We start from the raw sequence: 13,332 nt of genomic DNA on the forward strand, positions 1-13,332 counted from the left end.
CGTGAGGGCTGTGCTCTCTTCGAGAGCGTGTGCGTTTTCTTCTCCGGGCGCGTGTGTTCCGCCGTTCTCCGGTCGGTCCCTCGCCGTCTCCTCTGACCCGTCCTGCGTCTCCGTGCGTTCCTCTTCCTGTCCGTCTGTGGGAGTGGTTGTCGTTTGACTGACTGCTTCAGGCTCTGAACGCCCGTTCTCTACCTCCTTCTCCTTCTCTACCGTCTCCTCCTCTTCCTCCCTCCTTTCTTCCTGAGCAGCAGCAGCTGGCCTCCCCTCCTCCTCCTCCTCCCCCCCTCTCTCCTCTTCTGCTCCTTCTCCTTCATCCCTCTCTCCCTCACCTCCTTCTCCCCCTGCTCTTCTCGTCTTCTCTCCACTGAACTCCTCCGGCCTACCCTCCTCTTCCTCTCGCCTCTCCTCCGCCCTACCCTCGTTCTCCCCTCCTTCCATCTCCTCCGCCTCTCCTCGTCTCTCCATGTCCCCCCCGGGGGGCACCAGGCAGTAGCTGCGTTCGATGCAGTCGGCGAAGGCCTGCTCCGGGTCGGCGCATTCCGGGTGGGACTCCGTCAGGTGGGCCTTCAGCCTGGGGGAGCTGACGAGGGCGCCGCCGCACAGGCAGCACACGTACAGGAAGAGGTGCTTGCGGACGTGGGCCGCCAGCGTGGCCATGTTGGTGGTGGCGTGGTCGCAGAGCAGGCAGGCGTAGGGCCGCAGGGGGCCGTGCACCAGCAGGTGGCGCTGGCGCTCCAGGTAGTTCTTGAAGCGGCGGCCGCAGGTGGAGCAGTGGTACAGCAGCTGCCTCTGTCCCTGACGGGTCTTCAGCCTGGGGAGACGCGGGCGAGAGAGCAGTGTTCGTTTTGGTCGACTAAAACTATGATGGAAAATGTTCGTAGACGAAAACTAAATAAAAACGAAGCTCTGACGACTAAACCTATGTCAAAATATATTGACAATAGGCTCTATGCACAGCAGCCATAATGGAAAGATATTGGGCCTCTTCTTACTTCCTTCCAATGATACTAATGAAGGCTCTGTTCCATTCTGGTCAGGGTGCTGATATTGTGCATGTTGGCTCACTAGAAACACTCCATTTTGGTTCCCAAATGGCCCCTTATGGTGGGTGTGTAACTCTGCGAGTGTACAAATGGAACCAAATGGACCCGTAAGGGTCCATTTGGTTCCATTTGTACACTCTCAGAGTTATGGGGGTCCTTGAAAATAAGACAACCACTATGCCACACTAAATGGAACAGAGCCTTAATTAGTATCATTGGTAACACCTGTGAAGGAAGTAAGTAAGGGGCCCAATTCATTCCCAATATGGCTGCTGTGCATAGAGCCTATTCTGTCAACAAATAATAAATGGACTAAAATGTTAGGGAGGGACTAGTAGAGAAGAGATCGATAAGCAATAACTAAAACAAGACATTTTATGCTTGGTTGCCAAAAATAGCCGATCTACAACCCTCTCAACGCATCACAGACATGTCACAGACGCGCTGTGAGCTTGTAGATCGGCTATTTTCGGCACACAGCTACGTATAAATCAGGCATTACGACGCCATCACGGCCCGACAAAATAAATGGTTGTCGACTAAATCAACTGCAGATTTAGTTGACTAAATCTTATAGACCTGAGTTGCTGGTAGCTGTGTTGGACGTCGGGGTCTTTCAGGTTGTGTCGTTGCTCCATGTGTTTGAGCAGCGTCTTCACGTCCGAGTACTTCTTCTGACAGAATTCACAGTGCTGCTTCACCTTCAGATGAACCCGTTCTACATGGACCTGAACACAACCACAGCAACACCATTAAGACCTGAGGCCGATTCTACAAATGCCTTCTAAATCAGTAGTTCTCAAACTTTTTCGTAATTCAAAATTATTCAAGATTTTTCAAAAATGTTCAAAAATAGCAGATGTACAAGCTCACACCGTGGCACTCGCTGTGAGCTTGTATATCTGCTATGTTTGAATAGCCAACGCTAAAAAATCTTGTTTTTTTAATGGGTTAACTACAGATATGGACCTGATATGGACCTGAACATCCATAACTCTCTCTCTTGTTGTCACTCCACACATACAGTATCTCCTCCTTCAAACAGTAACTCTTTACAAAATAACATAAATACATTATTGTTCACCTTAAGGTGACCAGGGCTGAGGCAGGTGAAGGAACAGTGTGGACAGCTGAACTTCTCTCCTGTGTGTTTCCTCAGGTGCACATTCAGGTTGGCTGGAAGGGACAAAATCAATAACCGATAAATAAACAATTAACACCGACACCTTTTATTCCTTTATTATTGTTATCAAGGTATGAGTGATGGCAAGTTATTGGGAGGGCAAAGCGTTCCCTTGGACTCAAGAATGAAGTGGTTAGAAGTAGGTGGTTAAAGGTCATGTCTGTCCCAATTCAATTGTTATGCCGTGTCACTGCCGGCCCCTACTGGTTGGTATTGGGGAGGGTACAGACAACCAGGTCTCCTTTCTTGTCCAAAATTTAGATAGCAGGTTATTAAGACAAAATGTAGGTTCAATGTTTACCTGGCTGGTATCCTATAGTTTCAAAGTACAGATTATTATTTTGATAGCATATTGTTTAGACTGATGCTAGGTTCTTGGTTTACTCGTGATTTTGTTTACTGAGGCTCAGGCACTACACTGTCTCTCTGCGTTTGATGTATGCGTTTACCTTATTGTCAGTCGCTCTGGTTAAGAGCGTCTGCTAAATGCCTAAATTGTAAATTGTCCTCTGATACACAGTGAGGAGTTTCACAGCCTGTACGTTTACCTTTAATGGCTGAGGCGTAGTCACAGTGGGGGCAGTGGAAGGGTTTCTCCTGGGTGTGAGTCCTGAGGTGGGCGGTCAGGGAGTGTCTGAACTTAAAGATCTTGTTACAGAACTCGCAGGTGAAGATCTTCAGTTGGCTCTGGAGACTGGAGGCACACAGAAGATAGCAGTAGAACTACGGACATGATGGCAAGAGTGTTTTGCTGTGTGTGTGCCCGTGTGTGTGCCCGTGTGTGTGTGCCCGTGTGCCCGTGTGTGTGCCCGTGTGTGTGTGCCCGTGTGTGTGTGCCCGTGTGCCCGTGTGTGTGTGTGTGTGTGTGTGTGTGTGTGTGTGTGTGTGTGTGTGTGTGTGTGTGTGCGCGTGTGTGCGTTGTACCTGTTAGATACTTGCTTGATGGCGTATTCTTGAAAGCCCCTGTTGGCTGCTGGTGTCACTGGTTTAGGACTAGGAGCAGAAAACAAGGAGGTGTCAGGCAGCCATGAGTGATGAGTAACGGAGGGCTTATTTATGCTAACAATCAATATTCAGTATGTATCAGTTAGTTCTGAACAAAGTAAATTGCTAAATCCCAACTTATCAGTTGAATGGCTGGCTGAAATACATCATATAACGCGTATTAGGAGTAATGTTGATCTGATGCACCGAACACCTTTGTTCTACATCAGGGTTTTCAGGTCAAGGACCCCCTAGCTGAGAGAGAGAGATGAAGCAGGGACCCCCTCTATAGTATAAAAGAAATTGTGTTTCAGATTAAACTTTTTATTGTTTACTTGGTCTGTTCTTTTGTTCCCTCTACACCTAGACCTCTTTGCCGAAAATAGACGATCTACAAGCTCACAACGCCTCGCGCAGCTTGTAGATCTGCTATCTTTGGCCAAAGTTCTCCTCAGAAAAGAGATGCCAGGGTTCAAGTGGTTAAGGTAAAAAAAATAATCATAAAACACAAAGATTTGGCGGACCCCCTGTAGTAACTCTGAGGACCCCCTAGGGGTCCCGGACCCCCTGTTGAAGACCCCTGTTCTACATTATAAGGGAAGGATCTAATTTAGGGCAAATACCTTTCTCCGTTGAGCTGGCTTGGCTCAGGGTCAGAGGTTGGGTTGGAGGGACAGTCACCAGTTTGACTGACAGTTTGAGAAGCTGCAGAGTCCTGAGCAGATGAAAATGAAAAAACATCAGGGCTGCCATAGATGAATGGGTAGAGGGCGCCGTGTCTGAGAATCATAAGGTCCCCGATTTGCCCTCCGATCCGCCCAGTCTCTGTCGAAGTGTTCCTGAGCAACACACTCAACTGCTAATTGCTCCCCAGGTGCTGTATTAATACCACCCACTGCTCTTAATAGTTATGATGGGTACAGATTACAAATTTCACATAAGTTTATATGCAAATGTACAGTGACAAAATATACCCCAAAGGAGTGGTGACTATAGACTAGAGTTCGCTATGATATTCCAACCAGATTCAAAATGTATAAGCAAATAAGTAAAGTTTTATGTCTTCATAAATAGCAGGTTTCTACACATTTTGGAGCAAATAGTATTCATCATCTGGTACACCTGAGGCCTGTTTTCATTCAAGAGATGTTTTGTGAATGAGGCTCACTGATCGTAAAGTAGTGACGGTGATGGTGGTGTTTCCTCAGTCCTACCTGAGGCTGAGCCTGAACCCCTGCAGAGTCCATCTCTGCTGGACTGGCCTCCACTGGAACCATCTTAGTAGCATCTGTACCAGTGGTGGAAAAAGTACTCAAATTCTTTACTCAAGTAAAAGTACCAATACTGTGATATAGAAATACTCTGTTACAAGTAAAAGTCCAGAATTAAAAATGTACTTGAGTAAAAGTACGAAAGTATTGGCATCAAAATGTACTTAAATTACCAAAAGTAAAAGTACTAAAATATTTGAAAATAGCAGATCTACAAGCTCACAACGCGTCGCGATGCGACGCGTTGTGAGCTTGTAGATAGGCTATTTTCAAATAGCCTAGGTATAAAATATGGCTAAAGTGTTTAATGTATGTTTTATAATATAATAATTTAAATCTACAAAGTAACTAGTAACTAAAGTTTTCAAATAATTGTAGTGGAGTAAAAGTACAATATTTGCCTCTGAGATGTCGTGGAGTAGAAGTAAAAGTATTGGAAATTGGAAATACTCCAGTAAAGTACAGATACCTCAAAATTGTACTTAAGTACAGTACTTAAGTAAATGTACTTAGTTACTTTACACCACTGATCTGTACGAACACAGCAGCAAACAGCATCAATCATGAATGAATGAATGAATGAATGAATGAATGAAACAAACAAACAAAGAAGCAGCCATGATTTAGAGACAGACCTGCAAGTGTTTCGTGTTCCGTCAAAACAACGCTGATTATTGACTTCCTGTTTCCTGCTGCTGGCCCCGCCTCTTTTCGGTTCGCGCGTCGGTCGGTGCACAGCGCCCGACTTCTCTTATTGGGTCTGTGGGGTTTCAACCGGTCCACGTCTAGGAACACAACACAAGGAGGGGTGCTCTTAACCAGAGCGACTTACAATAAGCAAGGTAAGCACATAATATCAAATGCAGAGAGACAGTGTAGTGCCTCAGTAAACTAGAATCACCTGTTACTGTACTGTTTACGACACTTACGACTAGGGGTGTGCCGATATATCGTCCCGCGATATATCGCGATACGTTTTCGTGACGATATGTATCGTTTTGGAAAAAAAATATGTAGTTTTTTTTTTTTTTTTTTTACAATCATAATAATCAGGCATGCAAACAGCCCCGAGGTGAAAAGGGTGACAACATGTTGTTTTTTTCGGGTCAGGTGTCACACTATTGCCCTATTTGGATTCAAAACGGTTATTGTAGCTGAAAAGCTACAAGTTCGCATGTCTGAATAATGCAAAAACAGAATTATTTGTTTGCATTTGCTTTTTTTCTCCCCCATATATTTTCATAATAAAAAAAAGTGCGTATCGTATCGTATCGAAGTTGTGAGCCCAATATCGTATCGTATCGTTTCGTGAAATTAGTGTATCGGCACACCCCTACTTACGACACTTAAGACCGGGTAAATGTACTACCTTTTGTTCTCATCAGAATTGTTCTGGTCTGGCTCCGAGGACTTGAATCTGCTCCACAGCCCGGCTCCAAACTCTCAGAACCCAACGGTCCTCCTACTCCAGAGCTGCTCTCTGGACCTGGGTGTACAGACACACACAAGGAACCACTTTGCTTAGACCCCGTTATGGGCCGTGTCCACAGAAAGTTTAAAATGTTTTGTGGCGGAGTGCTTCGGATCAGTGTTGATTTTGTCGACTAAAACTATGCTCGTCGACTACCTTTTTTCACTGACGAAAACGAAATAAAAACGAAATAAAAACCTAAAACTAAGACTAAATATATTGACAATTCCGTCAAAAAATAAAAACTAGACAAAAATGTTAGGGAGGAACTAGTGGAGAAGAGATCCAGTAGAACTAAGTCATGTTATGTTTGGTTGTGTGCTGCGCTCTGAAAATAGCAGATCGGCTATTTTCAGCATGCAACCAAGTGTAAAATCAGCCATTACGACGCCATCAAGGCACCGCCAAAATACACTGTAGATTTAGTCGACTATAATCTTATGATATTTAGTCGACTAAAACTAGACTAAAACTAAAACTTTTCAGATGACTAAAACTAAATGGAATTGTATTCAAAAGACAATGACTAAAACTAAATCCAAATTTGCTGTCAAAATCAACACTGCTTTGGATGTAATTTCCAGAGCGCTACACATGCACTGTGGGCGTGTCGCTCAAACCCTCTGCATAAGTGATAAGCTATTTTCTATTCGAGACGCCCAGGGGAGCTCCGCCAAAAAAACGTTGGGAGGCCGTGGCTCCAAACGTTACATATTAAAGATAAATTGCATTTGGGAGCAGGAATACTGGTGTGCAGATTTTTATTCTTATAATTGGTGATAAACAAAGACATATTTTCCTCATCCAGATGTTCCCAGGTCGTGTGATATGAAACCGTGTGTTTATCCTCCTCACCGTTATGCTCTTCCTCCTCGTCTTCCTCCTCCACTTTCAAGCAGATGTGTTTGAGGATCTGCCGTCTGTTCCTGAAGGAGCGGTGACACCTCCTGCACGACAGTTGGTCCCCCTCGGTGCCCTCAGCTTCCTGCCTCTCTACAACACAACAGGGGGTCCCCTCCCAAACATTGTCATGTCATGCCAACGTCTTCATACGGTCCATTAATGGTGAACAGACACTGCATTCTCTGTTGATGAGGATAAACATTACCGATTCCATGGGTAGGCGTGTTTTAAGACCTGAGGCCGATTCTACAAATGTCTTCTAAATCCTAACAGTTATCTGAAAAAACGTATGTTGCTAAATATCAGTGGTGACCCCCAAAATTATATGTATTTGGCCGCGGACCCCCCATCTGAAAATATTTTGTTCCAGGGACCCCCCAGAAGCAAAACATGTTTGCTTTAAAAAATACATGTATTCAAAGATTTGCACAGATGTTCCAACTTTGACTATTCAAAAGTAGCAGATCTACAAGCTCATAGCACGGCACGAAGTGACGCTCTATGAGCTTGTATAGCTGCTATTTTTGAATAGCCAAAGTATAAAATAATGGTTAAAAGTGGTTGAAAACTAAAATGACACAGAGGCTTTGCCGGTTTTAATGGGTCATGGTTTGCCACAATGGCAAAAGAAACGGGACAGTGAAAACAGATGAATGATGATTGATTCAATTTTGAAGGGCATGGCAGGATTTAAGGAATGGAGCTGAAAGGAATCACTTTACGGCTTATGTTGTGTAGACATCATCGGAATACATGGAGTCAAAACAGGTGATGCTTTGAATATACAGTATAAAGCTGTTTTGATAATGCATCCCTTTAAATCCTGCCATGCCCTTCAATAGCGAATCAATCATCTTCAGTCTGTTTCGACTGTCCTGTTTATTTTGCCATTGTTCCATTGGCAAACCACACACACACGCACACACACACACACACACACACCTTGGCACTCTGCCTCGTTCTTCTCCTCCCCTCTTCCTCTCTCCTCCTCCTCTCCCTCATCCTTGTCCTTGGAGGAGTGGGCGGAGCCGGCCTTGACCTCTGCCCCATCAGGCCGTATCTTCTTGGTGGAGCCTTTGGGTCTTCCTCGTTTCCTCTTCACGGTGCTCACTGTGTGTGTTGAAATGTATTTAAAAAATATATACATAATTGATCATTTCATAAAATAATAATTTAGGGTACGGCATTATAGGCGAAAAGTTAAAAAAGAAAAGAAAAAAAAGAGTGACAAAACAATATTGACAAAACAATAGTGAAAATAGCCGATCTACAAGCTCACAACGTGATGTGTTTTGACACGTTGACACAGGGGTTCATAATGGTTGAAAATGTTGAGAATCAGTGGTTTAACCCAGTGCTTCTCAAAGTGGGGCCCCGGGACCCTCAGGGTTCCTTGAAGGGGTTTAAAATGGGCCCTTATGTTTTTGTTGGCAAACAGTAAATAAAAATGTAATTTCTGTTCGGCTTACAGGCTTTGAAAACAAAGATTGCACAGGGAAGACATGACAAATAACTTGAAATGACTGACATGTTGAGTTGGCTTTTTACTTTCAAAAATAAAATACAAAATGGCAGAAATATTTCCGCTATTTTCTTTTGTAAATGTCTTGAGAATGTTTCAACGTGGAAACGATTATGATGACGATAATAATTGCGATTATCTGAAATAACTTTGCGATCAGGCGATTGTGCATAGCAGGGGTCTTCAACAGGGGGTCCTCAGAGTTACTACAGGGGGTCCGCCAAATCTTTGTGTGATTCTTTTTTTTGTTTTACCTTAACCACTTGAACCCTAGCATCCCTTTTTCGGAGGAAAACTTGAGCCAAAAAATAGCCGATCTACAAGCTCACAACGCCTCGCGCTGCGAGGCGTTGTGAGCTTGTAGATTGGCTATTTTTTGGCAAAGAGGTTTGGTGTAGAGGGAAAAAGAGCACTCCAAGTAAACACATTTTTAAAAAAAAACTTAAACACGGTTTTATACAATATAGAGGGGGTCCCTGCTTCATCTCTCTCTCGACTAGGGGGTCCCTGGCCTGAAAACGTTGAAGACCCCTGGTGTATAGTAACTATTGTGACAGGTCTGACCTGGCGTGGCCTCTGCAGACCCTGGTGAAAGGGGCTGCATGGCGATGATGAGGTCCTCGGGCGGCGGCTGCAGAGGGTGCTTCTGGGAGCAGTGCGCCAGCAGCTGACCGCGGCTGGGAGAGAAGAGGTTGCACAGCCTGCACATGAACATAGAACCACCTGAAGACCAGAGGAAATACATCAGAACAGTTGCTCTCAAACAGTGGCGTGCACAGACATTTTGAGGGGCAGGTGCTCAAGTAAATTATACTTTTTTTTTGTTTACTTGGTCTGCTCTTTTTTCCCTCTACACCTATACCTCTTTGCCAAAAATAGCCGATCTACAAGCCCACAACGCCTCGCAGCGCGAGGCGTTGTGGGCTTGTAGATCTGCTATTTTTGGCTAAAGTTCTCCTCAGAAAAGGGATGCAAGGCTTCGAGTGGTTATGGTAAAAAGAAAAATCATATCACATAAAGATTTGGCGGACCCCCTGTAGTAACTCTGAGGACCCCCTAGGGGTCCCCGACCCCCTGTTGAAGACCCCTGCTGTAAACTGAAAAAAAAAACCTTTTTTTTGTTTTTTTCAAAAGGGCACTTCTGGTCAAGAGGGCAAAGGGCAGGTGCTCTAGCTCCACCTAGAGTCTATCTCTGTGCACGTACCTGCTCTCAAACATTTTCATGTCAAGGGCCCACAAATGTATATAATTAGGCCGCAGACCCCCCCCCCCCTATCTGAAATGATCTTGTGTCAGGGACCCCCATAAGAGAACATGTGTGTAAAAAGTTTCAAAATCATGCTACATTTTTCAAAAATGTTTTGCAAATAGCCGATATAGGCTACTTTTAAATAGACAAAATATCAAATAGGGTTACACTGGTTAAAGTCATTTTGATGCAATAGACCTGAGGCGATTCTTTAAAAAAATCTAAATCCTAACAGTTTTTTGAAAAAAAATCCAAAAAAAATAATTCAAGATTTTTCAAAAATAGCAGATCTACAAGCTCGTAGCGCGGCACCGAGTGCCGCGCTACGAGCTTGTATATCTGCTATTTTTGAATAGCCAAAGACATCTAAAGTGGCACAGATGCGTTCCAGGTATCAATGGGTTAACACACATTTTTGTGGACCCCTTGGGAACCTCTCAAGGACCACTGGGGGGTCCCTAACCCAAAGTGGGGTCACTTTGAGAACCATCGCATTATAAGACATCATCTGAATTTAACCACATGAACCCTGAAGTGTTTCTATTCTGGGGAAAAAACATATTCTGTGAAAATAGCAGATCATCTAGAAGCTCACAACGCGAACTTCGGAGAAGAGATCTGGCGGGCCTTAGTTAACTAGGGCTTTACGTGATTCTGGTTAATGAATAAATAATACATTGTGTCCCGTTTAGTCGTTGTTGGGGTGTCAATAAAAGTCTATCTTAGGGATGCCAACCGGCCCTTGATGTAAGGAAACTAAAAGACGTGTCTCTTATTGGACTGATATGGAACTGTGTTACTTATTTCTGGGAATCAATAGACCACCGAAGTCTGACGTAATGTACACATCCTAGGTTTGTCTACCTGGTTCGCGGTTTTCCACCCCCATTCTGAATCCCCATAGACGTATTTAATATCGCGTCAAATAAGAACTGTGTTCCAAAAATAAACAAGTGACCCCGGCGGTTTGACTCTTATGGATATGAAGCATCAACTGACGGTGAGAAAACGATAATGTTACTTCCGCCGAATTAGTAAAATTTTCGCCAGAAACAGACTGTATCAAATACAGTATAAGTGACTGACTATCATAAACGATACGGAACCTCCTCCCTGACAATATCGCCGAGACAGTTTGTTTATTGTTGGACCACAATTCTTATATGAGACGATTCTATGATGACCCAATGTTATTCTCCATAGCGAAACTACTTTACGAACCTGGGGATGAACGAGTGACGTCAGGAATGCTGTACTCTATGAATGATAGGTAATCTTGCAGCCATGCATCCCTTCCTGCTTGTCAGACGTGTGAGAATGTGCTCAGCTCATTGGTCGTGACTCGTGACACACAGAACCGCGGCAAAAAAATGTTTATTACATGTTATTATGGTGGATGCTTGGGCAGGCAGGAGGACACCGGACCCTAGGCCCCCCTAGGCCATGGGATGAGTGTGAGTGAGTGAGTGACTGAGTGATGATCCACTTTTGACTCATGATTTACTGGTCGATAGACAGACAGACAGACAGACAGACAGACAGACAGACAGACAGACAAACAGACAGATGATCATAGTGCATCAGTGTTGGTGAGAGTAGTGAATTATATGTAATAAACATTTTGCTGCGGCCAATGAGCTGAGTGCATTCTCACACACGAGAGGATCATCATTAGACATAAAAAGTTTAAAAGCTTAAAAGTTTGTTCGGACAACAGTATGGGTCATGACTTATGATGAAAGGTTTTATTTATGAAGAAAAAACATATTATAGTGAATGGCCGGATTTAAGGAAGGATCATGTGTTCTTGACTTCTTGACTCATTTCTTATCTCTTCTTTCAATCTCCCCACTCCCACATCTTCCATCCTGGCATCCTCTCTCTATAATGACACAATGACCTGTTCTTCTCTTTTGTCTTCCAAACGTTTTAATTTCAAGGACCCCCTATTTGATAAGCGTAATAGCGTCGCAATCATTTTCTCCACTTAGCTTTGGCTATTCAAAAATAGCAGATCTACAAGCTCAAAGCACAGCACTAGCTTGTAGATCTGTTATTTTTGAAAAAATCACGGAATTGTGTGCGCATATGCATATCTATGAATATCTATATTTTTTAAAGCAAACATTTCTAACTCAAATCTTTGCTTCTGGGGGGATCCCTGGCACAAAACATTTTCAGATGGGTGTCCGCGGCCAAATGTCTAGGGATCCTTGGCATGAAAAGGTTGAAAACCACTGCTCTAGTCCATAATATTGGTTCTCAAAGTGGGGTCCGGCCGGGGACCCCCAGGGGTGGACCCTTATGGGTCTGTAACTCAGAGAGTGTACAAACGGAACCAAATGGACCCGTTCACTCTCAGAGTTAAATGAACATTGATTTTACAATGAATTGGGGTCCCATGGAGGTATAAATGCCATTAAATGGGGGTCCGTAGCCTAATGCATGTTAAACTGGGGGTCCTTGAAATTAAAATGGTTGAGAATCACTGCTAGAGAGCCGTAAAAATCTTCTCTTATGGGGGTCCCTGGCATATCTTTTCAAATGGGGGGTCCACGGGCTAATAAGTATCAATTTAGGGGTCCTTGGCATGAAAAAGGTTGAAAACCACTGATCTAGTCTAGTCGACAGAGAATGAACACAGGTCCCGAGCAGAGACAGACAGACAGACAGACAGACAGACAGACAGTAGAAAAAAGTCCTGAGCCTCCATGAAGACGCCGTGAACATATTCGATGTGAAACTAGCCTCCATTTCTTACCTGCTTTTTCTCCGTCCATTTTACACGGGTGCAAAAAAAAAACACGAGCCCAGGCCTGCAGCCGTTATGCTCTTTATAGATCAAAACATAATCGACTGTAGTAACGGAATAAAGATTTATACTCTAAATGTTACTTTGTGTGTGATGACATTTCTGGCGAATCTGCGATAAAAAAAAGTCCCATCATCCAGCGGAAACGGGTGAAAATGCTGAAAAGAACAACAACAAAACAAAGTATGTCGTTGTTATTTTGCAGACCGCGACGTTTGTGGCTGGAGGACTGTACTGCAGCTAACGACTATACTGAGATAAATTTGTGTTGCACCTTGTAGTTCCGGTCTAGAAAGGATACGGAAACAGTTAGTGTTTGCACATGTATAAGCTCGGCGCAACATACCAGATACAGTAGGCGGGCTTTAGACCGAATCTGAGCACTGAGCAGTAATAAGACTGCGGCACAAACTATTACAGGAACTTTAGTTTATGGTGATGTGATGTATGTAATGTTCTGTCCTACTGCGTTGATTCATTGTGTTTGTTTAAACTACTCAGCAATCCTGATATTTGCAATGTCTTCTGCTTTAATATTATATTATAATATTATTACATTATACGTATGTGGCTGTATGTATGTATATATATATATATATATATATATATATATATATATATATATATATATATATATATATATATATATATATATATATTATATATATTACATATTATTTACTTATTACTCTCCGCCAGGAGAGTATTGTTATCACTGCGTTTTCACTTTCTAAACATGACACACCGATTGGTCAAGCCTCACGTGACACGTGAAATACTGTGATCTGATTGGCTAGTGACGCCACCGGGCCTATATATACATGGCATCACTCTGACAGTGTCTCTGCCACTGTCAGAGTGAGGTAAGACGGGAACCATGAAATGGCTGCATGG

At 43.5% G+C, this 13,332-nt stretch overlaps 1 protein-coding gene across 1 annotated transcript in view; it reads right to left on the reverse strand.

Annotated features, from left to right (window-relative positions):
• zfat (zinc finger and AT hook domain containing) overlaps positions 1-12,559 on the reverse strand; it is a 22,354-nt gene extending 9,795 nt beyond the window's left edge. The window contains exons 1-14 of the mRNA XM_084052177.1: positions 12,388-12,559; positions 8,942-9,100; positions 7,798-7,965; positions 6,808-6,945; positions 5,851-5,967; positions 5,117-5,266; positions 4,425-4,498; positions 3,834-3,925; positions 3,151-3,219; positions 2,775-2,920; positions 2,128-2,219; positions 1,623-1,771; positions 346-811; positions 1-258 (exon numbers count right to left, since the gene is read on the reverse strand). The exon at positions 1-258 is cut by the window's left edge and continues 93 nt beyond it. Coding sequence (XP_083908303.1) covers positions 1-258; positions 346-811; positions 1,623-1,771; positions 2,128-2,219; positions 2,775-2,920; positions 3,151-3,219; positions 3,834-3,925; positions 4,425-4,498; positions 5,117-5,266; positions 5,851-5,967; positions 6,808-6,945; positions 7,798-7,965; positions 8,942-9,100; positions 12,388-12,406 — 2,097 coding nt within the window. The 5' untranslated portion in view covers positions 12,407-12,559. The remainder of the gene's footprint in view (positions 259-345; positions 812-1,622; positions 1,772-2,127; positions 2,220-2,774; positions 2,921-3,150; positions 3,220-3,833; positions 3,926-4,424; positions 4,499-5,116; positions 5,267-5,850; positions 5,968-6,807; positions 6,946-7,797; positions 7,966-8,941; positions 9,101-12,387) is intronic.
• Between the last annotated feature and the right edge of the window lie 773 nt (positions 12,560-13,332).

Source organism: Gymnoscopelus microlampas, assembly GCF_963454915.1.
Source record: "Gymnoscopelus microlampas genome assembly, chromosome: 3".
Classification (NCBI taxonomy): Eukaryota; Metazoa; Chordata; class Actinopteri; order Myctophiformes; family Myctophidae; genus Gymnoscopelus; species Gymnoscopelus microlampas.